The sequence below is a fragment of the Oncorhynchus gorbuscha genome, linkage group LG10 (genome assembly GCF_021184085.1).
Source record: "Oncorhynchus gorbuscha isolate QuinsamMale2020 ecotype Even-year linkage group LG10, OgorEven_v1.0, whole genome shotgun sequence".
Taxonomy (NCBI): Eukaryota; Metazoa; Chordata; class Actinopteri; order Salmoniformes; family Salmonidae; genus Oncorhynchus; species Oncorhynchus gorbuscha.
The window spans coordinates 95,449,963-95,475,259 of record NC_060182.1 but is presented as its reverse complement, the minus strand read 5'-3'; the positions used below and the strand labels follow the sequence as shown (position 1 = coordinate 95,475,259).

Here is a 25,297-nt window from a genome sequence, read left to right as displayed (position 1 = left end):
TACACTACATAATACACTACATATTACACTACATAATACACTACATAATACACTACATAATACACTACATAATCCTACCACTGAGGAAGTACAGTTCCCGCTCAGCCCAGTCTAAACTGTTCGCTGCTCTGGCCCTCCAATGGTGGAACAAACTCCCTCACGACGCCAGGACAGCGGAGTCAATCACCACCTTCCGGAGACACCTGAAACCCCACCTCTTTAAGGAATACCTAGGATAAGTAATCCTTCTCACCCCCCCCTTTAAGATTTAGATGCACTATTGTAAAGTGACTGTTCCACTGGATGTCATAAGGTGAATGCACCAATTTGTAAGTCGCTCTGGATAAGAGCGTCTGCTAAATGACTTAAATGTAAATGTAAATAATACACTACATAATACACTACATAATACACTACATAATACACTACATATTACACTACATAATACACTACATATTACACTACATAATACACTACATAATACACTACATATTACACTACATATTACACTACATAATACATAATACACTACATATTACACTACATAATACACTACATAATACATATTACACTACATAATACACTACATAATACACTACATAATACATAATACACTACATAATACACTACATAATACATAATACACTACATAATACATATTACACTACATAATACATATTACACTACATAATACATAATACACTACATATTACACTACATAATACACTACATAATACACTACATAATACACTACATAGTACACTACATAATACACTACATAGTACACTACATAATACATAATACACTACATAGTACACTACATAATACACTACATAATACACTACATAGTACACTACATAATACATAATACACTACATAATACACTACATAATACATAATACACTACATAGTACACTACATAATACATAATACACTACATAATACACTACATAATACACTACATATTACACTACATAATACACTACATAGTACACTACATAATACATAATACACTACATAATACACTACATAATACACTACATTATACACAGCAACAGATAGACTTCCCTGATATTACACTTCACAGTATCAGCTCAACAGCTAGACTTCCCCGATAAGGCACAAGAGCAACTGGCAATACAACACACCAAGCATCCAATCACAAAGTTCTGGCCCAGGTTCAACCAGGTACAGGATGTGTCCCTATGTCCTTTATAGTGGACTAGTGTTGTCCAGGGCCCATAGGTCACTACGTAGGGAATAGGGAGCAGTTTAGGATGCAAGCCTAATATCAGTACCCCTGACCCATAACCCTGTACTGTAATATCACCCCTACGTGACACACGTAGTCAAACTGAAGTTTATCACGAGGTTCTGTTTCGATAGATTGTAATGTTTATCTTGGTTTTTTTTTTTGGGGGGCGAGACATGAGACCAAAAGTATTCATAACAAATACACACTAGCAATATATACCTGGTAACCAACGGTGTTGTTGATTACAGTACAATACAATACACCTTAATATTACTAATAAAGCCAAAGGACCCCACCCAGACCAGCCCTAACCAAACCCTTACATATTATTGTGATTGATTACCACTTCCTTCAACACAATCAACAGAGCTTTGCGCCGTCTTTCAGAGGCTGAGAGGTGAGTGACGGTCGATGGAAACCATGAATGAGGCCGAGCGGGGGGGGGTGTGACGCACAACGACTTTACATGTGGACGACGGGAACACAAAGATATGGCAGAATGTGTCAGAGGTAAACAATACAGGTGGTTTGGTTATTGCATAAACATCCTCACTCACCTGTATGTGGCTGGGAGGGTTGGAGTTGGACAAGTCAAACAGGGATTTGCTCAGATTCCCAGTCGTCACATTCCCACCTGAAAGCCAAGCAAACCGTATTAAGCTAAGATAGCTTTTCCCCAAATGTGAAAGCTAAGCAAATAGTTACTAAGACACAGGAAAATCTCAGTATTTGCAATATGATGACGGGATTCTTTTCTCTTTCTGATTTTACAGTACACACCTGATCCACAGGTCCTGGTCTCTCCTCACATATAAACCAATATGAGCTGGCATGAGGAGAGACTTTTCTTATCCCTGATATTACAGTACACTAGGGGTCAGGGGTCAGGGGTGATATTACAGTACACTAGGGGTCAGGGGTGAAATACAGTACACTAGGGGTCAGGGGTGAGATACAGTACAGGGTTAGAGGTCAGGGTGATATTACAGTACAGGGTCAGGGGTCAGGGTGATATTACAGTACAGGGTTAGGGTGATATTACAGTACAGGGTTAGGGGTCAGGGTGATATTACAGTACAGGGTTAGGGGTCAGGGTGATATTACAGTACAGGGTTAGGGGTCAGGGTGATATTACAGTACAGGGTTAGGGGTCAGGGTGATATTACAGTACAGGGTTAGGTGTCAGGGTGATATTACAGTACAGGGTTAGGGGTCAGGGTGATATTACAGTACAGGGTTAGGGGTCAGGGTGATATTACAGTATAGGGTCAGGGGTTAGGGTGATATTACAGTACAGGGTTAGGGGTCAGGGTGATATTACAGTACAGGGTTAGGTGTCAGGGTGATATTACAGTACAGGGTTAGGGGTCAGGGTGATATTACAGTACAGGGTCAGGGGTCAGGGTGATATTACAGTACAGGGTCAGGGGTGATATTACAGTACAAGGTTAGGGGTCAGGGTGATATTACAGTACAGGGTTAGGGGTCAGGGTGATATTACAGTACAGGGTTAGGGTGATATTACAGTACAGGGTTAGGGGTCAGGGTGATATTACAGTACAGGGTCAGGGGTCAGGGTGATATTACAGTACAGAGTCAGGGGTCAGGGTGATATTACAGTACAGGGTCAGGGGTCAGGGGTGATATTACAGTACACTAGGGGTCAGGGGTGAAATACAGTACACTAGGGGTCAGGGGTGAGATACAGTACAGGGTTAGAGGTCAGGGTGATATTACAGTACAGGGTCAGGGGTCAGGGTGATATTACAGTACAGGGTTAGGGTGATATTACAGTACAGGGTTAGGGGTCAGGGTGATATTACAGTACAGGGTTAGGGGTCAGGGTGATATTACAGTACAGGGTTAGGGGTCAGGGTGATATTACAGTATAGGGTCAGGGAGTAGGGTGATATTACAGTACAGGGTTAGGGGTCAGGGTGATATTACAGTACAGGGTTAGGGGTCAGGGTGATATTACAATACAGGGTTAGGGGTCAGGGTGATATTACAGTACAGGGTTAGGTGTCAGGGTGATATTACAGTACAGGGTTAGGGGTCAGGGTGATATTACAGTACAGGGTTAGGGGTCAGGGTGATATTACAGTATAGGGTCAGGGGTTAGGGTGATATTACAGTACAGGGTTAGGGGTCAGGGTGATATTACAGTACAGGGTTAGGGGTCAGGGTGATATTACAGTACAGGGTTAGGGGTCAGGGTGATATTACAGTACAGGGTCAGGGGTCAGGGTGATATTACAGTACAGGGTCAGGGGTGATATTACAGTACAAGGTTAGGGGTCAGGGTGATATTACAGTACAGGGTTAGGGGTCAGGGTGATATTACAGTACAGGGTTAGGGTGATATTACAGTACAGGGTTAGGGGTCAGGGTGATATTACAGTACAGGGTTAGGGGTCAGGGTGATATTACAGTATAGGGTCAGGGGTCAGGGTGATATTACAGTACAGGGTCAGGGGTGATATTACAGTACAGGGTTAGGGGTCAGGGGTGATATTACAGTACAGGGTCAGGGGTGATATTACAGTACGGGGTTAAGGGTCAGGGGTGATATTACAGTACAGGGTTAGGGGTCAGGGTGATATTACAGTACAGGGTTAGGGGTCAGGGTGATATTACAGTACAGGGTCAGGGGTCAGGGTGATATTACAGTACAGGGTCAGGGTGATATTACAGTACAGGGTTAGGGGTCAGGGTGATATTACAGTACAGGGTTAGGGTGATATTACAGTACAGGGTTAGGGGTCAGGGTGATATTACAGTACAGGGTAAGGGGTCAGGGTGATATTACAGTACAGGGTCAGGGGTCAGGGTGATATTACAGTACAGGGTCAGGGTGATATTACAGTACAGGGTCAGGGGTGATATTACAGTACAGGGTTAGGGGTCAGGGGTGATATTACAGTACAGGGTCAGGGGTGATATTACAGTACGGGGTTAAGGGTCAGGGGTGATATTACAGTACAGGGTCAGCGGTGATATTACAGTATAGGGTCAGGGGTCAGGGTGATATTACAGTACAGGGTCAGCGGTGATATTACAGTACAGGGTTAGGGGTCAGGGGTGATATTACAGTACACACCTGATTCTGAGCCCCGGGGACTCTTTTTCAGATTGCTGTGTCGTGTTGTTCCGGGAGACATGTTGGGGGAGGAGTCGGGGTTATAGACTATGTGACTGGCCCCTGACAGCTCCGCCTTCCTCTCTGCATAGGTGCTCCTGGCTGAACCTGGGGTACATAGAGGTTAGAGGTCACAGGTCAGAAGTTACATAACACATTCCCTAAACCTGGTATACACAGAGGTTAGAGGTCACAGTTCAGAGGTTACATAACACATCCCCTAAACCTGGGATACACAGAGAGAGATTATTGCCATAATCAATACAGTATGTACATTATGATATTAGCAATAAAACATTAATTGATATACATTTTCGCTCTGAGAAAAGCCCAGCCAATGGTGGTTGTAAAAAAATGTCCACATTTGTGACAGTAAAGACACTGATTGATTGATTGATTGACTTGATACATACTGTGTAGCCCTGGTGTCTGGTAGCCGAGGTAACGTGATCCTCGTGGTTGGATGTAGGAAGGTTTGTACGTGGGGAGGACAAAAGGGATCTCTTTTCCATCCAAGGGGAGTTTAGAGAGGAGATAGTCCTCTGATACCCCTACACCCTTCATGGGGCCACCTGAGATAGCTCTGGCAGGGGGCATCTTCATTGTAATCACTACAAAGTAGAATAAACCATTATTTTTCCTCAGAGGGACTTCAGTTTACTAAGTAGTAGACATCTATTACATTTTATGGACGGGGCGGCAGGGTAGCCTAGTGGTTAGAACGTTGGACTAGAAACTGAAACGTTGCAAGTTGCAAGTTTGAATCCCTGAGCTGACAAGGTAAAAATATGTCGTTCTGCCCCCTGAACAAGTCAGTTAAGCCACTGTTCCCCTGAACAAGGCAGTTAACCCACTGTTCCCCTGAACAAGGCAGTTAACCCACTGTTCCCCTGAGCAAGGCAGTTAACCCACTGTTCCCCTGAGCAAGGCAGTTAACCCACTGTTCCCCTGAGCAAGGCAGTTAACCCACTGTTCCCCTGAGCAAGGCAGTTAACCCACTGTTCCCCTGAGCAAGGCAGTTAACCCACTGTTCCCCTGAACAAGGCAGTTAACCCACTGTTCCTAGGCAGTTAACCCACTGTTCGTTATAAATAAGAATTTGTTCTTAATCGACTTGCCTGGTAAAATAAATCAGGCTGTAAACTATATGGTAAACTATATGGTACTACATTAAAAAGAGCGAAAAATAACACAAAGTATAGAGGCTAATCAATGTATTTTCTTTAATAAACATTTGATAGATGGGTGATATAATATAAGCCAAGGAGTAATCCAATAGGCTATTTATTTATTTTTATATGTATAAAATTAACAAGTTTACCTTGCTGTTCTATCTCAGCGTCCTTGCCTAGGAAGGTTTTGCAGCAGTTCTTGATGCATTCCATTGCCATGCTGTATTAGAGTGGTAATCAGAGTACACAACAGAATAAACAGCAGCACGAAGCCAACTGTATTACCGCATGAAAGTTTCTGAGAATTTACATTCAAATAACTGACTGCGATTTATCTTTCTGACGACAGAATAGTTCAAGAAATTAATTGACAGGAGTCCGCTATATCTTCTGATGAGAAGAGATACATAGGTAGAAACGATTCCTAGACATTTCAGCAATTATTATCATCTCACAATAACCACAATAACCAAACTAAAACAAACGTATAAAAACCTGCTAAGCAGATATTCCCGCCCCGGGAAGACGCACAACTTCTTTCAGTACTTCTCTATAGAACAACTGGAATAGTGGGTATTCTCCCAAACTGTCCTCGTCCTTAACTTCCACTGGAACCACAGACACGTTTTTAGGTCCTAGTGCCCGTCGAGTTTAAGGCTGGTTGGTTCTGTGGACGTGCTCCCTCTCTCTCCGCTAATTTACATTTACATTTAAGTCATTTAGCAGACGCTCTTATCCAGAGCGACTCTCAAGATTAACAAGCTTCCTTAATAAAAATAAAAATAAATAAAAATTAATAATAGACATGTGCAGGAGTCTCAATTGCTTCCTTAATAAAGATAAATAATGTTATAGTAATATACTAATAATAATATAATAATTATAGTCTATTCATGTGATCTCCATGTTATAGTCTGTTCATGTGATCTCCATGTTGTAGTCTGTTCATGTGATCTCCATGTTATAGTCTATTCATGTGATCTCCATGTTGTAGTCTGTTCATGTGATCTCCATGTTATAGTCTATTCATGTGATCTCCATGTTATAGTCTGTTCATGTGATCTCCATGTTATAGTCTATTCATGTGATCTCCATGTTATAGTCTGTTCATGTGATCTCCATGTTATAGTCTATTCATGTGATCTCCATGTTATAGTCTATTCATGTGATCTCCATGTTATAGTCTATTCATGTGATCTCCATGTTATAGTCTATTCATGTGATCTCCATATGAGCATCTATTACCCTGATCAGAAGTATCCTCATTTGACCTCCCAGTTTTGGACACGATTGGCTTTTGTTGCTAATCCCCAAAATCATTACATAAGGAGAATAACTTTGACATGGCATTGTTACATAAGAAGACTACCGTCCAAAACCACCGTGCTTTTACACCTGCATTGTTTGCTGTTTGGGGTTTTAGGCTGGGTTTCTGTACAGCACTTTGAGATATCAGCTGACGTACGAAGGGCTATATAAATACATTTGATTTGATTTGATTTAACCAGATGCAGCATTCAGATCCAATACGTTTTATTGGACAGACCAGGTTCACTTACAGGTTGTTACTGGAGAGGACTGACCAGGTTGTTACTGGAGAGGACTGACCAGGTTGTTACTGGAGAGGACTGACCAGGTTGTTATTGGAGAGGACTGACCAGGTTGTTATTGGAGAGGACTGACCAGGTTGTTATTGGAGAGGACTGACCAGGTTCACTTCCAGGTTGTTACTGGAGAGGACTGACCAGGTTGTTACTGGAGAGGACTGACCAGGTTGTTACTGGAGAGGACTGACCAGGTTCACTACAGGTTGTTACTGGAGAGGACTGACCAGGTTGTTATTGGAGAGGACTGACCAGGTTGTTACTGGAGAGGACTGACCAGGTTGTTATTGGAGAGGACTGACCAGGTTGTTACTGGAGAGGACTGACCAGGTTGTTATTGGAGAGGACTGACCAGGTTGTTACTGGAGAGGACTGACCAGGTTGTTATTGGAGAGGACTGACCAGGTTGTTACTGGAGAGGACTGACCAGGTTCACGACAGTTTGTTATTGGAGAGGACTGACCAGGTTCACTACAGTTTGATATTGGAGAGGACTGACCAGGTTCACTGGTCAGTCCTCTCGTGAACAGAGAGAAGAGGAGACAGACAGCATCGCATCTCACATCTCATTACACCTTCTGGAAACATCTGAGCTCAATTTTGAGTCTCACAGCAAAGAGTCTTGAATACTTATCTGTTTTTTAATTTTTAATAGATTTGCAAAAAAAACTGTTTTTGCTTTGTCATTATGGGGTATTGTGTGTAGATTGATAAGGAAAACAAACAATTGTATCAATTTTAGAATAACGTAACAAAATATGGAAAAAGTCCAGGGGTCTGAATACTGCAGCACTGGCAGCATGCCTTTCCCTTCCGCATCGCAGTGGTTAAAGTTAAAACCACTTCCTACATTCCTACACACAAGTCATGATTTATGGTTTCAGATCAAACACTGACGAATCATGAGCACACAGAGGATTCAGCACAGTATTATACGCCACAGTGTACGTTGGAAAGATTCCATCACCGTCTTTGTTTTTTGGTGTGAAATAATCTACTGCAAACAGCTGAGGACACCTCTTATCTCAGAGAACACAATCAGAATCTAGCGGAGTAGAGCATCTCTAACGCAACACACTCTTAGTGCCCCATCTCCTGGCCAACTATACCAAGCACATACTGGATCCTGGACTTCCTGACGGGCCGCTCCTCAGGTGGTCAGGGTAGGCAACAATACATCAGCCACGCTGTAGAACGCTCCTCCCTCCTTCCCTTCCCACCCTCCATAGAACGCTCCTAACCTCCTTCCCTCCAGCAGAACTCTCCTCCCTCCCACCCTCCAGCAGAACTCTCCTCCCTCCCACCCTCCCGTAGAACTCTCCTCCCTCCCTCTCGTAGAACACTCCTCCCTCCCTCCCGTAGAACTCTCCTCCCTCCCACCCTCCAGCAGAACTCTCCTCCCTCCCACCCTCCCGTAGAACTCTCCTCCCTCCCTCTCGTAGAACACTCCTCCCTCCCTCCCGTAGAACTCTCCTCCCTCCTTCCCTTCCCACCCTCCAGCAGAACCCTTCTCCCTCCCACCCTCCAGCAGAACCCTTCTCCCTCCCACCCTCCAGCAGAACTCTCCTCCCTCCCACCCTCCAGCAGAACTCTCCTCCCTCCCACCCTCCAGCAGAACTCTCCTCCCTCCCACCCTCCCGTAGAACTATCCTCCCTCCCTCTCGTAGAACACTCCTCCCTCCCTCCCTCCCGTAGAACTCTCCTCCCTCCCTCCCGTAGAACTCTCCTCCCTCCCTTCTTCCCGTAGAACGCTCCTCCCACCCTCCTGTAGAACGCTCCTCCCTCCCACAAAACTCTCCTCCCTCCCGTAGAACTCGCCTCCTTCCCCCCTGTAGAACGCTCCTCCCTCGCTCCCTCCCTCCCTCTCCCTCATGTAGAACCCTCCTCCCTCCCTCATCTAAAACTCCCCTCCCTCCCTCCCTCCCATAGAATGCTCCTCCCTCCCTCCCTCTCCCTCCTGTAGAGCGCTCCTCCCTCCCTCACCCTCATGTAGAACTCTCGTCCCTCGTTGCCCGGTCCTTTGATCTGGAAGATGTAGAAAGCTCCAGGGTATCTGGTGGTGGCCTGCATCTGGAAGATATAGAAAGCTCCAGGGTATCTGGTAGTGGCCTGCATCTGGAAGATGTCTGCTGGGACACTGCGGCCTGAGGACAGGTCCATGTGACGGTAAAGGATGGTGAAGGGACTGTCTCTACAAGCTGGGTTCTCAGTACTACACATACACTGACTGGAGAGAGGGAGGAATGGGATTGGGGGGAAATTTATCACTTAGAGAGGGAGGAAAGGGATTGGGGGAGATGTATCACTTAGAGAGGGAGGAATGGGATTGGGGAGAGATGTATCACTTAGAGAGGGATGAATGGGATTGGGGGGGAGAGATGTATCACTTAGAGAGGGAGGAATGGGATTGGGGGGGGGGGGGGTGTACAGTGCCTTGCGAAAGTATTCGGCCCCCTTGAACTTTGCGACCTGAGTTGCATCGTATAGAGGCTCGTTGTTCTGAGTTGCATCGTATATAGAGGCTAGCTGTTCTGAGTTGCAGCGTATATAGAGGCTAGCTGTTCTGAGTTGCATCGTATAGAGGCTAGCTGTTCTGAGTTGCAGCGTATATAGAGGCTCGTTGTTCTGAGTTGCAGCGTATTGAGGCTAGTTGTTCTGAGTTGCAGCGTATTGAGGCTAGTTGTTCTGAGTTGCAGCGTATTGAGGCTAGCTGTTCTGAGTTGCAGCGTATTGAGGCTAGATGTTCTGAGTTGCAGCGTATATAGAGGCTCGTTGTTCTGAGTTGCAGCGTATTGAGGCTAGCTGTTCTGAGTTGCAGCGTATTGAGGCTAGCTGTTCTGAGTTGCAGCGTATTGAGGCTAGATGTTCTGAGTTGCAGCGTATTGAGGCTAGCTGTTCTGAGTTGCAGCGTATTGAGGCTAGCTGTTCTGAGTTGCAGCGTATTGAGGCTAGCTGTTCTGAGTTGCAGCGTATTGAGGCTAGCTGTTCTTTGCTGAGGAGGTCACCATTTTCAATGGTGAAAATTCAAAATACCTGGAGATGCTTGTAGAGATCATGAAACATATTAAGCTGATAAATCAGTGGTTTTTGGCTCAAACTCAAAGGCAGCGTCTCAAATGGCACCGATTCCCCATAACGTGCACTACTTTTGACCGGAACCCTATGGGCACTATGGGAACCCTATGGGAATCTTATGGAACGTTATGGGAACCTTATGGAACCCTATAGGAACCTCATGGAACCCTATGGGCCCTATGGGAATCTTATGGAACGCTATGGGCCCTATGGGAAAACTATGGGAACCTCATGGAACCCTATGGGAATCTTATGGAACCCTATGGGAACCTCATGGAACCCTATGGGAACCTTATGGAATGCTATGGGCCCTATTGGAACCTTATGGAATGGGGGTCCTTCTGTAGCTCAGTTGGTAGAGCATGGCGCTTGTAACGCCAGGGCAGTGGGTTCGATCCCCGGGACCACCCATACGTAGAATGTATGCACACATGACTGTAAGTCGCTTTGGATAAAAGCGTCTGCTAAATGGCATATATTATTATTATTGCTATGGGAACCTCATAGAACCCTATGAGCCCTATGGGAATCTTATGGAACGCTATGGGCCCTATGGGAACCTTATGGAATGCTATGGGAACCTCATGGAACCCTATGGGAATCTTATGGAACGCTATGGGCCCTATGGGAACCTTATGGAATGCTATGAGAACCTCATGGAACCCTATGGGAATCTTATGGAACGCTATGGGAACCTTATGGAATGCTACGGGAACCTCATGGAACCCTATGGGAATGCTATGGGCCCTATGAAAACCACATGGAACCCTATGAGCACTATGGAAACCTCATGGAACCCTATGGGAACCTCATGGAACCCTATGGGAACCTCATGGAACCCTATGGGAACCTCATGGAACCCTATGGGAACCTCATGGAACCCTATGGGAACCTCATGGAACCCTATGGAAACCTGGGAACCTCATGGAACCCTATGGGAACCTCATGGAACCCTATGGGAACCTCATGGAACCCTATGGGAACCTCATGGAACCCTATGGGTTCTGGTCAAAAGTAGTGCAATGTTAACAGGGAATAGGGTGCAATTGAGATGCAGCAAATATCGTCAACTCAAAAGGAGGAGGAGACAGACCTACATACCTTTGAGGGGTTGTAATACAGACCTATATACCTTTGAGGGGTTGTAAGACAGACCTACATACCTTTGAGGGGTTGTAAGACAGACCTACATACCTTTGAGGGGTTGTAAGACAGACCTACATACCTTTGAGGGGTTGTAAGACAGACCTACATACCTTTGAGGGGTTGTAAGACAGACCTACATACCTTTGAGGGGTTGTAAGACAGACCTACATACCTTTGAGGGGTTGTAAGACAGACCTACATACCTTTGAGGGGTTGTAAGACAGACCTACATACCTTTGAGGGGTTGTAAGACAGACCTACATACCTTTGAGGGGTTGTAAGACAGACCTACATACCTTTGAGGGGTTGTAAGACAGACCTACATACCTTTGAGGGGTTGTAAGACAGACCTACATACCTTTGAGGGGTTGTAAGACAGACCTACATACCTTTGAGGGGTTGTAAGACAGACCTACATACCTTTGAGGGGTTGTAAGACAGACCTACATACCTTTGAGGGGTTGTAAGACAGACCTACATACCTTTGAGGGGTTGTAAGACAGACCTACATACCTTTGAGGGGTTGTAAGACAGACCTACATACCTTTGAGGGGTTGTAAGACAGACCTACATACCTTTGAGGGGTTGTAAGACAGACCTACATACCTTTGGGTTGGGTTACCTTTGAAGACAGACCTACATACCTTTGAGGGGTTGTAAGACAGACCTACATACCTTTGAGGGGTTGTAAGACAGACCTACATACCTTTGAGGGGTTGTAAGACAGACCTACATACCTTTGAGGGGTTGTAAGACAGACCTACATACCTTTGAGGGGTTGTAAGACAGACCTACATACCTTTGAGGGGTTGTAAGACAGACCTACATACCTTTGAGGGGTTGTAAGACAGACCTACATACCTTTGAGGGGTTGTAAGACAGACCTACATACCTTTGAGGGGTTGTAAGACAGACCTACATACCTTTGAGGGGTTGTAAGACAGACCTACATACCTTTGAGGGGGTTGTAATACCTTTATTTGATCAAAACAACCAACATAGAAAGTCACTAGTTATCTGAGTGTTCTTTCATTTTATTGTTTTTTTTTGCCCCCCAAAATAATTAATTACCACTTCTCTGAGGGGTTACCTAATGATATATATCATTTAATATTATTTGACTATTTTATCTCAGAAGTATGGGTGGAAATCATTTTTCCAGCAGTTGACTGTGGAGGATAATCCTAGAAAAATGTAGAGCTAATTTGACAGAGTTGGCGAGAGGTAAAGCTTTTTAATGTGCAGTTGTTTTTACAACTTTGTAAATATATATTTGTATTTAATAATTTACAAACCAAATCATATAACCCTTATATCATAATAGCAAAATTGGTAGACACTTTGGACAGTACTTCCATAACTGCCTTAATTATTATTAAAATATCACCCATTTACACACACACTACCAGTCTGAGGTCTGAACACACTGACTTATTCAAGGTTTTTTAAATTTATTTTTTTACTATTTTCTACATTGTAGAATAATAGTGAAGACATCAAAAACTATAAAATAACAAATAATGAATCGTGCTAAAAAATTAAAATATATTTTATATTCTTCAAAGTAGCCACCCTTTTGCCTTGATATATATATGCCATTTAGCAGACGCTTTTATCCAAAGCGACTTACAGTCATGTGTGCATACATTCTACGTATGGGTGGTCCCGGGGATCGAACCCACTACCCTGGCGTTACAAGCGCCATGCTCTACCAACTGAGCTACAGAACCCCGATGATGAACCCCGATGATGACAGCTTTGCACACTCTTGGCATTCTCTCAACCAGCATCATGAGGTGGTCACCTGGAATGCATTTCAATTAACAGGTGTGCCTTGTTAAAAGTGAATTTGTGGAATTTCTTTCCTTCTTAATGTGTTGGAGACAATCAGTTGTGTTGTGACAAGGTATGGGTGGTATACAGAAGACGGCCCTATTTGGTAAAATACCAAGTCCATATTATGTCAAGAACAGCTCAAATAAGCAAAGAGAAACGACATTCCATCATTACTTTAAGACATGACGGCCCATCAATACGGAACATTTCAAGAACTTACATTTGTTTTTCAAGTGCAGTGGCAAAAATGATCAAGCGCTATGATGTAACTGGCTCTCATGAGGACCGCCCCAGAAATGGAAGACCCAGAGTTACCTCTGCTGCAGAGGATAAGATCATTAGTTACCAGCCTCAGAAATTGCAGCCCAAATAAATGCTTCACAGAATTCACGTAAGACATATCAACTGTTCAGAGGAGACTGGGTGAATCAGGCATTCAGTCGAACTGCTGCAAAGAAACCACTACTAAAGGACACTAATAAGAAGACTTGTTTGGGCCAAGAAACACGAGCAACGGACATGAGAGAAATCCGTCCGTTGCCCTGATCAGTCCAAATTTGAGATTTTTGGTTCCAACCGCCGTGTCTTTGTGAGACGCAGAGTAGGTGATCGGATGATCTCCGCATGTGTGGTTCCCACCGTGAAGCATGGAGGAGGTGGTGTGATGGTGCTTTACTGTCTGATTTATTTGGAATTCAAGGCACACTTAACCAGCATGGCTACCACAGCATTCTGCAGCGATACGCCATCCCATCTGGTTTGCCCTTAGTGGGACTATCATTTGTTTTTCAAAAGGACAATGAACCAACACACCTCAAGGCTGTGTAAGGGCTATTTGACCAAGAAGGAGAGTGATGGATTGCTGCATCAGATGACCTAGTGGGACTCTCATTTGTTTTTCAAAAGGACAATGAACCAACACACCTCAAGGCTGTGTAAGGGCTATTTGACCAAGAAGGAGAGTGATGGATTGCTGCATCAGATGACCTAGTGGGACTATCATTTGTTTTTCAAAAGGACAATGAACCAACACACCTCAAGGCTGTGTAAGGGCTATTTGACCAAGAAGGAGAGTGATGGATTGCTGCATCAGATGACCTGGAATGAGTTGGACTGTAGAGTGAAGGAAAGCAGCCAACAAGTGCTCAGCATATGTGGGAAGTCAATCAAGACGGTTAGAAAAGCAATCCAGGTGAAGCTAGTTGAGAGAATGCCAAGAGTGTGCAAAGCGGTCATCAAGGCAAAAGGGTGGCTACTTTAAAGAATCTAAAATATATTTTGATTGGTTTAACACTTTTTTGGTTACTACATGATTCCACGTGTGTTGATGTCATAGTTTTGATGTCTTCACTATTATTCTACAATGTAGAAAATAGTAAATATAAAGAAAAACCCTTGAATGAGAAGGTGTGTCCAAACTTTTGACTGATACTGTGTGTGTATGTATATATATATATGTATAGCACTGCATGTTGAATACATACAGCAGTGCTATATGTGTCCAAATAGCACCCTATTCCCTACAGTGTACTATATTTGACCAAGGCTCTGGTAGGGATCATAGGGATTAGGGTGCCATTTTGCCGGACCAGACAGATTATCCTGAAGGCCTATGGCTAAAATGAAAGAATACAAAAAACATAACATTTAGAAAGTCCTACATCCCCCAATTGTCCAAGCAGTCATATTTAGAAGAGATGTTCTCCTTCAAATCACATACGCGTCACATGACACAGCCATACCCATCACATGACACAGCCATACCCATCACATGACACAGCCATACCCATCACATGACACAGCCATACCCATCACATGACACAGCCATACCCATCACATGACACAGCCATACCCATCACATGACACAGCCATACCCATCACATGACACAGCCATACCCATCACATGACACAGCCATACCCATCACATGACACAGCCATACCCATCACATGACACAGCCATACCCATCACATGACACAGCCATACCCATCACATGACACAGCCATACCCATCACATGACACAGCCATACCCATCACATGACACAGCCATACCCATCACATGACACAGCCATACCCATCACATGACACAGCCATACCCATCACATGACACAGCCATACCCATCACATGACACAGCCATACCCATCACATGACACAGCCATATGACACAGCCATACCCATCACATGACACAGCCATACCCATCACATGACACAGCCATACCCATCACATGACACAGCCATACCCATCACATGACACAGCCATACCCATCACATGACACAGCCATACTCATCACATGACACAGCCATACCCATCACATGACACAGCCATACCCATCACATGACACAGCCATACCCATCACATGACACAGCCATACCCATCACATGACACAGCCATACCCATCACATGACACAGCCATACCCATCACATGACACAGCCATACCCATCACATGACACAGCCATACCCATCACATGACACAGCCATACCCATCACATGACACAGCCATACCCATCACATGACACAGCCATACCCATCACATGACACAGCCATACCCATCACATGACACAGCCATACCCATCACATGACACAGCCATACCCATCACATGACACAGCCATACCCATCACATGACACAGCCATACCCATCACATGACACAGCCATACCCAGGAGTCATTCACACACACAGTTCCCTCTTTGTTCAATGCATAAACCGTCTCCTCGTTAGCAATATACCGTGGCAGACAAAGTTACAAAGACCGAGTGAGTGGGAGGGACACTGAGTGGGAGGGACACTGCAGGCATTGAACAGCAAGTCCAGATTCTACCTCATCTCCTTAAAGCGGCAATCTGTCGCTCAAACAACCAAAAACGTATGTACCAACGCAGATTTCCCCTTTAACTTTAATAGTGTCAACGAAATATCAACCCGACAACAAACTGACAGTTAAATCAGAGAGGGTCTGCCTGACATGTCCTGCTGTTTGGAGGTTAGAAGAACCATCATCCTGTGTAGATGTTAGTAGAACCATTATCCTGTGTAGAAAGAAGTTAGTAGAACCCTCATCCTGTGCAGAATTTAGTAGAACCCTCATCCTGTGCAGAATTTAGTAGAACCCTCATCCTGTGCAGAATTTAGTAGAACCCTCATCCTGTGCAGGAGTTAGTAGAACCCTCATCCTGTGCAGAAGTTAGTAGAACCCTCATCCTGTGCAGAATTTAGTAGAACCCTTGGAAGAAAGTACTACACAGTAATAACGGTCCTCCTCCATCTCAGTCTGTGTATACGCTCCTCCTGATTGGATGAGGAGCTTTGAGTGACAGGCCGTGGCTCCAATCACTGCTTGAGTAAGTCTTTGAGCACCTGCCCGCCGCTCTCAGCGGAGACGGGCACGGGGGTGAAGGTCGGCAGGTTGTCTGAGATGGGTTTCATTAGGAGGTGGTGGTGTCCTCCCGAAGCACTGGAACTACCGCTTCCATGATGCATCAGCGGTACCGCCGCAGAGCGGGGAGCCAGGAAAGGGTTGGACTCCCCGGCTGCTCTCTGTCCCCTGCCGGCTGCCGCCCCTCCTGAGGAGGAAACAGAGGTTAGAGGTCAGAGGTCGGAATGAGCTGGAGGCGGCAGGGGTTGAGATGGCCCGGAACCTACGCTTGAGATTTGTTTGTTAACTTAAGATGTAAACAAACAAGTCTCTACAGAGGTTCTGGCTAGGGGTGAGACTGAGGGCAGAGGAGTCTGGGTAGAAGGGTCCAGGTATGGTTGATATTCTGAACCATCCTACTGGGAGAAACTGCTGCCGTGCCGTCTTCCACTGTAAATCATCCCATGCTCTCACTCAACCCTTTGCCAGGTTATTCATATTTCATGCAACATGGGATCTTCTGCCAGCATTACCACACCCTGGAACAATATGCCCATGACAGCATTACCTGGAACAATATTACCATGACAGCATTACCTCACCCTGGAACAATATTACCATGACAACATTACCACACCCTGGAACAATATGCCCATGACAACATTACCTGGAACGATATTACCATTTCAGCATTACCTCACACTGGAACAATATTACCATGACAACATTACCCCACCCTGGAACAATATTACCATGACAACATTACTTCACCCTGGAACAATATTACCATGACAACATTATTTCACCCTGGAACAATATTACCATGACAACATTACCTCACCCTGGAACAATATTACCTCACCCTGGAACAATATTACCATGACAACATTATTTCACCCTGGAACAACATTACCATGACAGCATTACCTTCTGGTTGTTGAGCCCAGGCTGAGCTGGTGGACCTCCCAGGAGGCGGGGCACTGAGAGGTTTGATGTCATAGACAGGAAGTCTGGGGGCAGGGAGCGCCGGCCTAGACTCCACCTCCAGGAACTTTACAAACATCTCAGAGAACGACTGGAAAAGAACAGAAGAGATCAGAGAAGTATTACCAGAGAAGAAGAACAGAGAACTACCAGAGAAGAAGAACAGAGAACTACCAGAGAAGACGAACAACAGATAACTACCGGAGAACTACCCGAGAAGAACAGAGAACTGCCGGAGAAGAACAGAGAACTACCGGAGAAGAACAGAGAACTACCGGAGAAGAACAGAGAACTACCGGAGAAGAACAGAGAACTACCGGAGAAGAACAGAGAACTACCGGAGAACTACCGGAGTAGAACAACAGAACTACCGGAGAAGAACTACAGGAGAAGAACTACAGGAGAAGAACAACAGAACTACCGGAGAAGAACTACAGGAGAAGAACTACAGGAGAAGAACGACAGAACTACCGGAGAAGAACTACAGGAGAAGAACTACAGGAGAAGAACTACAGAAGAACAACAGAACTACCGGAGAAGAACTACAGGAGAAGAACTACAGGCGAAGAACGACAGAACTACCGGAGAAGAACTACAGGAGAAGAACTACAGGCAAAGAACAACGGAGAACTACCGGAGAAGAACAGAGAACTACCGGAGAAGACCAGACAACTACCGGAGAAGAACTACCGGAGAAGAACTACAGGAGAAGAACTACAGGAGAAGAACTACAGGAGAAGAACTACAGGAGAAGAACTACCGGAGAAGAACAACAGAGAACTACCGGAGAAGAACAACAGAGAACTACCGGAGAAGAACAACAGAGAACTACCGGAGAACAACAACAGAGAACTACCGGAGAACAACAACAGAGAACTACCGGAGAACAACAACAGAGAACTACCGGAGAACAACAACAGAGAACTACCGGAGAACAACAACAGAGAACTACCGGAGAACAACAACAGAGAACTACCGGAGAACAACAACAGAGAACTACCGGAGAACAACAACAGAGAACTACCGGAGAACAACAACAGAGAACTACCGGAGAACAACAACAGAGAACTACCGGAGAACAACAACAGAGAACTACCGGAGAACAACAACAGAGAACTACCGGAGAAGAACAGAGAACTACCGGAGAAGAACAGAGAACTACCGGAGAAGAACAGAGAACTACCGGAGAAGAACAACATAGAACTACCGGAGAAGAAGATATTTGTGTGTGTGTGTGTGTGTGTGTGTGTGTGTGTGTGTGTGTGTGTGTGTGTGTGTGTGTGTGTGTGTGTGTGTGTGTGTGTGTGTGTGTGTGTGTGTGTGTGTGTGTGTGTGTGTGTGTGTGTGTGTGTGTGTGTGTCCATATCTGTGTTTGTCCATATCTCTGTGCGTGTGTGTGCATAATGTCCATATCTCTGTGTGTGTGTGCATAATGTCCATATCTCTGTGTGTGTGTGTGTGTGTGCATAATGTCCATATCTCTGTGTGTGCATAATGTCCATATCTCTGTGTGTGTGTGCATAATGTCCATATCTCTGTGTGTGTGTGTGTGTGTGTGTGTGCATAATGTCCATATCTCTGTGTGTGTGTGCACAATGTCCATATACTCACGTTGTTGAAGCCCCCCTGTCCTGCTCCAGGTCTCTGTGGTGTGTTGGGGACACTCTGTACAGCTCTGCCTCCCAACCAGCCGGACACCCAGCCGCCGACACCATGGCCTCCCTCCTCCTCCAGCAGCTACAGGGACATAGGTTAGAGGTCAGAGATCACGATTAGTCAGGGACAGAGTGAGGTGACCACCAATCCGGGATTAGAGGTTACGTAGTGGTGGGGAGTCGACTCTCAAAAGAGTTGATTCCTTCACCACCGAGAGCCGGAGTCGACTCCAACAAAAGAGTTGATTCCTTCACCACAGAGAGCCGGAGTCGACTCCAAAAGAGTTGATTCCTCGACCACCGAGAGCCGGAGTCGACTCCAAAAAGAGTTGATTCCTTCACCACTGAGAGCCGGAGTCGACTCCAAAAAGAGTTGATTCCTCGACCACCGAGAGCCGGAGTCGACTCCAACAAAAGAGTTGATTCCTCGACCACCGAGAGCCAGAGTCGACTCCAAAAAGAGTTGATTCCTTCACCACCGAGAGCCGGAGTCGACTCCAACAAAAGAGTTGATTCCTCGACCACCGAGAGCCAGAGTCGACTCCAAAAAGAGTTGATTCCTTCACCACTGAGAGCCGGAGTCGACTCCAACAAAAGAGTTGATTCCTTCACCACCGAGAGCCGGAGTCGACTCCAAAAGAGTTGATTCCTTCACCACCGAGAGCCGGAGTCGACTCCAACAAAAGAGTTGATTCCTTCACCACCGAGAGCCGGAGTCGACTCCAAAAAGAGTTGATTCCTTCACCACCGAGAGCCGGAGTCGACTCCAAAAGAGTTGATTCCTTCACCACAGAGAGCCGGAGTCGACTCCAACAAAATCCTGGAGTCATTCCATTTCTCTCCCCCCAGGCAGCTGACTTAACCTACTGATTATCCTTAAATATTTAGTTGTGATTGTCAGACGGCTCCATACGCAGCGCTAATCAGCGCACACATTCTAACGTCGCACCTGTAGATAATTATAGCTCATTTTAGTTTTGTGGACTAGAAGTCGGACTTTGAGAGAGTCAACCCCAAAGATCCCTGGAGTCGTTCACAGCCAGTCAGCACTAAGTGTTACACGCAAGAGTTTTACATATTGACTCTTGCAAAGTCTCGGGGGGGTGTCCGACATTTATATCTTTGACACTTGTGAGGCTAGGGGATATTTCGATTGTTATTTGGGGGGGGGGGTCTGATTTGCTCTGGGCGGGCCCATTGCCCAGCTTCTATAATTTAAACCCTGGCAGCCCACACGCCATCAGTTAGTGCCGCGCTCTCAGGGGACACGTTATAAAATCGCCTCAGCCCAGGCCGGAGGGGTCAGCCTATCTGTGGCTGGACTGACCGGGGTCACTGATCATGGCTTGTTTCCTGTCCCGATAAGCTCAGTGGCGTAAACCTTGGAAAAACCACATGCTTCCTCAAGGGAACGTTAAAAAAAACGCCTACTAGACATGGGTGTTGAAATCACTGAGTGATTGGTCCAAAACACTGTTCCAACCCAGTACAACACTCCTTGAGTGATCGCTGATTGGTCAAAAACACTGTTCCAACCCAGTACAACACTCCTTGAGTGATCGCTGATTGGTCCAAAACACTGTTCCAACCCAGTACAACACTCCTTGAGTGATCGCTGATTGGTCCAAAACACTGTTCCAACCCAGTACAACACTCCTTGAGTGATCGCTGATTGGTCCAAAACACTGTTCCAACCCAGTACAACACTCCTTGAGTGAGTGGAATGCCTTGCAGATCACCAGTATATTGTGATTGGTGACCAGAATGCCTTGGAGATCAACCAGTAGATCGTGATTGGTGACCAGGAATGCCTTGGAGATCAACCAGTGGATCGTGATTGGTGACCAGGAATGCCTTGGAGATCAACCAGTGGATCGTGATTGGTGACCAGGAATGCCTTGGAGATCAACCAGTAGATTGTGATTGGTGACCAGAATGCCTTGCAGATCAACCAATGGATCGTGATTGGTGACCAGAATGCCTTGCAGATCAACCAATGGATCGTGATTGGTGACCAGGAATGCAGATCAACCAGTGGATTGTGATTGGTGACCAAGAATGCCTTGCAGATCAACCAGTGGACCGTGATCGACCAGGAATGCCTTGCAGGTCAACCAATGGATCGTGATTGGTGACCACTGCTCTAGAGGAAAACACAGACGTCCTGAACTATGTTCAGAATTCCTCGTGGAGAACAAAACAAATGCAGAAAGATCATTGTGTAGTCAAACTGGGAGGAGGAGAGGATGTGTGTGTATTGGGTAAAACATTGTGAATAGTTGGCCGAGGTCCCACAGGGTCCAGCTAGCAGATACAGTCCCTTCAGAAAGTATTCATACCCCTTGACTTATTACACATGTTGTTGAGTTACAGCATGAATTCAAAATGGATTCAATATTTTGTTCTCACTCATCTACACACAATACCCCACGATGACATCACAATACCCCATAATGTCATCACAATACCCCACGATGACATCACAGAACCCCACAATGACATCACAGAACCCCATAATGACATCACAATACCCCACAATGACAAAGTGAAAACATGTTTTTTTAGACATTTTAGCAAATGGGTTGGGTTTGGTAAGAGAAGACTGAATGGGTTGGGTTTGGTAAGAGAAGACTGAATGGGTTGGGTTTGGTAAGAGAACACTGAATGGGTTGGGTGTGGTAAGACAGACTGGGTTGGGTTTGGTAAGAGAAGACTGAATGGGTTGGGTTTGGTAAGAGAAGACTGAATGGGTTGGGTTTGGTAGGAGAAGACTAAATGGGTTGGGTTTGGTAAGAGAAGACAGACTGGGTTGGGTTTGGTAATGGGTTGGGTTTGGTAATGGGTTGGGTCTGGTAAGAGAAGACTGAATGGGTTGGGTTTGGTAATGGGTTGGGTTTGGTAAGAGAAGACTGACTAGGTTGGGTTTGGTAATGGGTTGGGTCTGGTAAGAGAAGACTGAATGGGTTGGGTTTGGTTAGAGAAGACTGAATGGGTTCGGATTGGTAAGAGAAGACTGAATGGGTTGGGTTTGGTAAGAGAAGACTGACTAGGTTGGGTTTGGTAATGGGTTGGGTTTGGTAAGAGAAGACTGACTGGGTTGGGTTTGGTAATGGGTTGGGTTTGGTTTGGTAAGTGAAGACTGACTAGGTTGGGTTTGGTAATGGGTTGGGTAATGGGTTGGGTTTGGTTTGGTAAGAGAAGACTGAATGTGTTGGGTTTGGTAATGGGTTGGGTTGGGTAAGAGAAGACTGAATGGGTTGGGATTGGTAAGAGAAGACTGAGTGGGTTGGGTTTGGTAAGAGAAGACTGAATGGGTTGGGATTGGTAAGAGAAGACTGAATGGGTTGGGTTTGGTAAGAGAAGACTAAATGTGTTGGGTTTGGTAAGAGAAGACTAAATGGGTTGGGTTTGGTAATGGGTTGGGTTGGGTAAGAGAAGACTGACTGGGTTGGGTTTGGTAAGAGAAGACTAAATGGGTTGGGTTTGGTAATGGGTTGGGTTGGGTTTGGTAAGAGAAGACTGACTGGGTTGGGTTTGGTAATGGGTTGGGTTTGGTAAGAGAAGACTAAATGTGTTGGGTTTGGTAAGAGAAGACTAAATGGGTTGGGTTTGGTAAGAGAAGACTAAATGGGTTGGGTTTGGTAATGGGTTGGGTTGGGTTTGGTAAGAGAAGACTGACTGGGTTGGGTTTGGTAATGGGTTGGGTTTGGTAAGAGAAGACTGAATGGGTTGGGTTTGGTAATGGGTTGGGTTTGGTAATGGGTTGGGTTTGGTAAGAGAAGACTGAATGTGTTGGGATTGGTAAGAGAAGACTGAATGGGTTGGGTTTGGTAAGAGAAGACTAAATGGGTTGGGTTTGGTAAGAGAAGACTGACTGGGTTGGGTTTGGTAATGGGTTGGGTTTGGTAAGAGAAGACTGAATGTGTTGGGTTTGGTAATGGGTTGGGTTGGGTTTGGTAAGAGAAGACTAAATGGGTTGGGTTTGGTAAGAGAAGACTGACTGGGTTGGGTTTGGTAATGGGTTGGGTTTGGTAAGAGAAGACTGAATGTGTTGGGTTTGGTAATGGGTTGGGTTGGGTTTGGTAAGAGAAGACTGAATGGGTTGGGTTTGGTAAGAGAAGACAGACTGGATTGGGTTTGGTAATGGGTTGGGTTTGGTAATGGGTTGGGTTTGGTTTGGTAAGAGAAGACTGAATGGGTTGGGTTTGGTAAGAGAAGACAGACTGGATTGGGTTTGGTAATGTGTTGGGTTTGGTAATGGGTTGGGTTGGGTTTGGTAAGAGAAGACTGAATGGGTTGGGTTTGGTAAGAGAAGACAGACTGGATTGGGTTTGGTAATGTGTTGGGTTTGGTAATGGGTTGGGTTTGGTAAGAGAAGACTGAATGGGTTGGGTTTGGTAAGAGAAGACTGAATGTGTTGGGTTTGGTAATGGGTTTGGTTTGGTAAGAGAAGACTGAATGTGTTGGGTTTGGTAATGGGTTGGGTTTGGTTTGGTAAGAGAAGACAGACTGGGTTGGGTTTGGTAATGGGTTGGGTTTGGTAATGGGTTGGGTTTGGTAAGAGAAGACTGAATGTGTTGGGTTTGGTAATGGGTTGGGTTTGGCTTGGTAAGAGAAGACAGACTGGGTTGGGTTTGGTAATGGGTTGGGTTTGGTAATGGGTTGGGTTTGGTAAGAGAAGACAGACTGGGTTTGGTTTGGTAATGGGTTTGGCTTGGTAAGAGAGAAGACTGACTAGGTTGGGTTTGGTAATGAATTGTCCCGTAGACAATTCTACACGTCATCCCATAGACAATTCTACACGTCATCCCATAGACAATTCTACACGTCATCCCATAGACAATTCTACACGTCATCCCATAGACAATTCTACACGTCATCCCATAGACAATTCTACACGTCATCCCATAGACAATTCTACACGTCATCCCATAGACAATTCTACACGTCATCCCATAGACAATTCTACACGTCATCCCATAGACAATTCTACACGTCATCCCATAGACAATTCTACACGTCATCCCATAGACAATTCTACACGTCATCCCATAGACAATTCTACACGTCATCCCATAGACAATTCTCCACGTCATCCCGTAGACAATTCTCCACGTCATCCCGTAGACAATTCTCCACGTCATCCCATAGACAATTCTCCACGTCATCCCATAGACAATTCTCCACGTCATCCCATAGACAATTCTCCACGTCATCCCATAGACAATTCTCCACGTCATCCCATAGACAATTCTCCACGTGAAAAGGTAAACAATAGCAATAGCAACATTAGAAATAAACATCAAAAGTTTTCTAAGAATCCGATCTATAGACCTAAGAGGTTACACGAATCCCACATTAGATTTAAGAGGTTAACACACTAATCCCACATTAGATTTAAGAGGTTAACACACTAATCCCACATTAGATTTAAGAGGTTAACACACTAATCCCACACAGACCTAAAAGGTTAACACACTAATCCCACATAGACCTAAGAGGTTAACACACTAATCCCACACAGACCTAAGAGGTTAACACACTAATCTCACACACACTAATCCCACACAGACCTAAGAGGTTAACACACTAATCCCACACAGACCTAAGAGGTTCACATACTAATCCCACATAGACCTAAGAGGTTAACACACTAATCCCACACAGACCTAAGAGGTTAACACACTAATCCCACATAGACCTAAGGGGTTAACACACTAATCCCACACAGACCTAAGAGGTTAACACACTAATCCCACATAGACCTAAGAGGTTAACACACTAATCCCCCACACACTAATCCCACACAGACCTAAGAGGTTAACACACTAATCCCACATAGACCTAAGAGGTTAACACACAAATCCCACACAGACCTAAGAGGTTAACACACTAATCTCACACACACTAATCCCACACAGACCTAAGAGGTTAACACACTAATCCCACACAGACCTAAGAGGTTAACACACTAATCCCACACAGACCTAAGAGTTTAACACACTAATCCCACAGACCTAAGAGTTTAACACACTAATCCCACATAGACCTAAGAGGTTAACACACTAATCCCACACA

General features: G+C 45.2%; 2 protein-coding genes across 2 annotated transcripts in view; both read right to left on the bottom strand.

Annotated features, from left to right (window-relative positions):
- LOC124046791 (tandem C2 domains nuclear protein-like) overlaps positions 1 to 6,249 on the bottom strand; it is a 27,069-nt gene extending 20,820 nt beyond the window's left edge. The window contains exons 1-5 of the mRNA XM_046367545.1: positions 6,062 to 6,249; positions 5,716 to 5,786; positions 4,808 to 5,005; positions 4,356 to 4,502; positions 1,813 to 1,889 (exon numbers count right to left, since the gene is read on the bottom strand). Coding sequence (XP_046223501.1) covers positions 1,813 to 1,889; positions 4,356 to 4,502; positions 4,808 to 5,005; positions 5,716 to 5,785 — 492 coding nt within the window. The 5' untranslated portion in view covers position 5,786; positions 6,062 to 6,249. The remainder of the gene's footprint in view (positions 1 to 1,812; positions 1,890 to 4,355; positions 4,503 to 4,807; positions 5,006 to 5,715; positions 5,787 to 6,061) is intronic.
- A 9,855-nt stretch (positions 6,250 to 16,104) lies between these two features.
- Positions 16,105 to 25,297, bottom strand: part of trip11 (thyroid hormone receptor interactor 11) — a 74,023-nt gene continuing 64,830 nt past the window's right edge. Inside the window, exons 31-33 of the mRNA XM_046367540.1 lie at positions 19,176 to 19,301; positions 17,508 to 17,655; positions 16,105 to 16,788 (exon numbers count right to left, since the gene is read on the bottom strand). Of these exons, the coding sequence (XP_046223496.1) occupies positions 16,556 to 16,788; positions 17,508 to 17,655; positions 19,176 to 19,301 (507 nt within the window). The 3' untranslated portion in view covers positions 16,105 to 16,555. The remainder of the gene's footprint in view (positions 16,789 to 17,507; positions 17,656 to 19,175; positions 19,302 to 25,297) is intronic.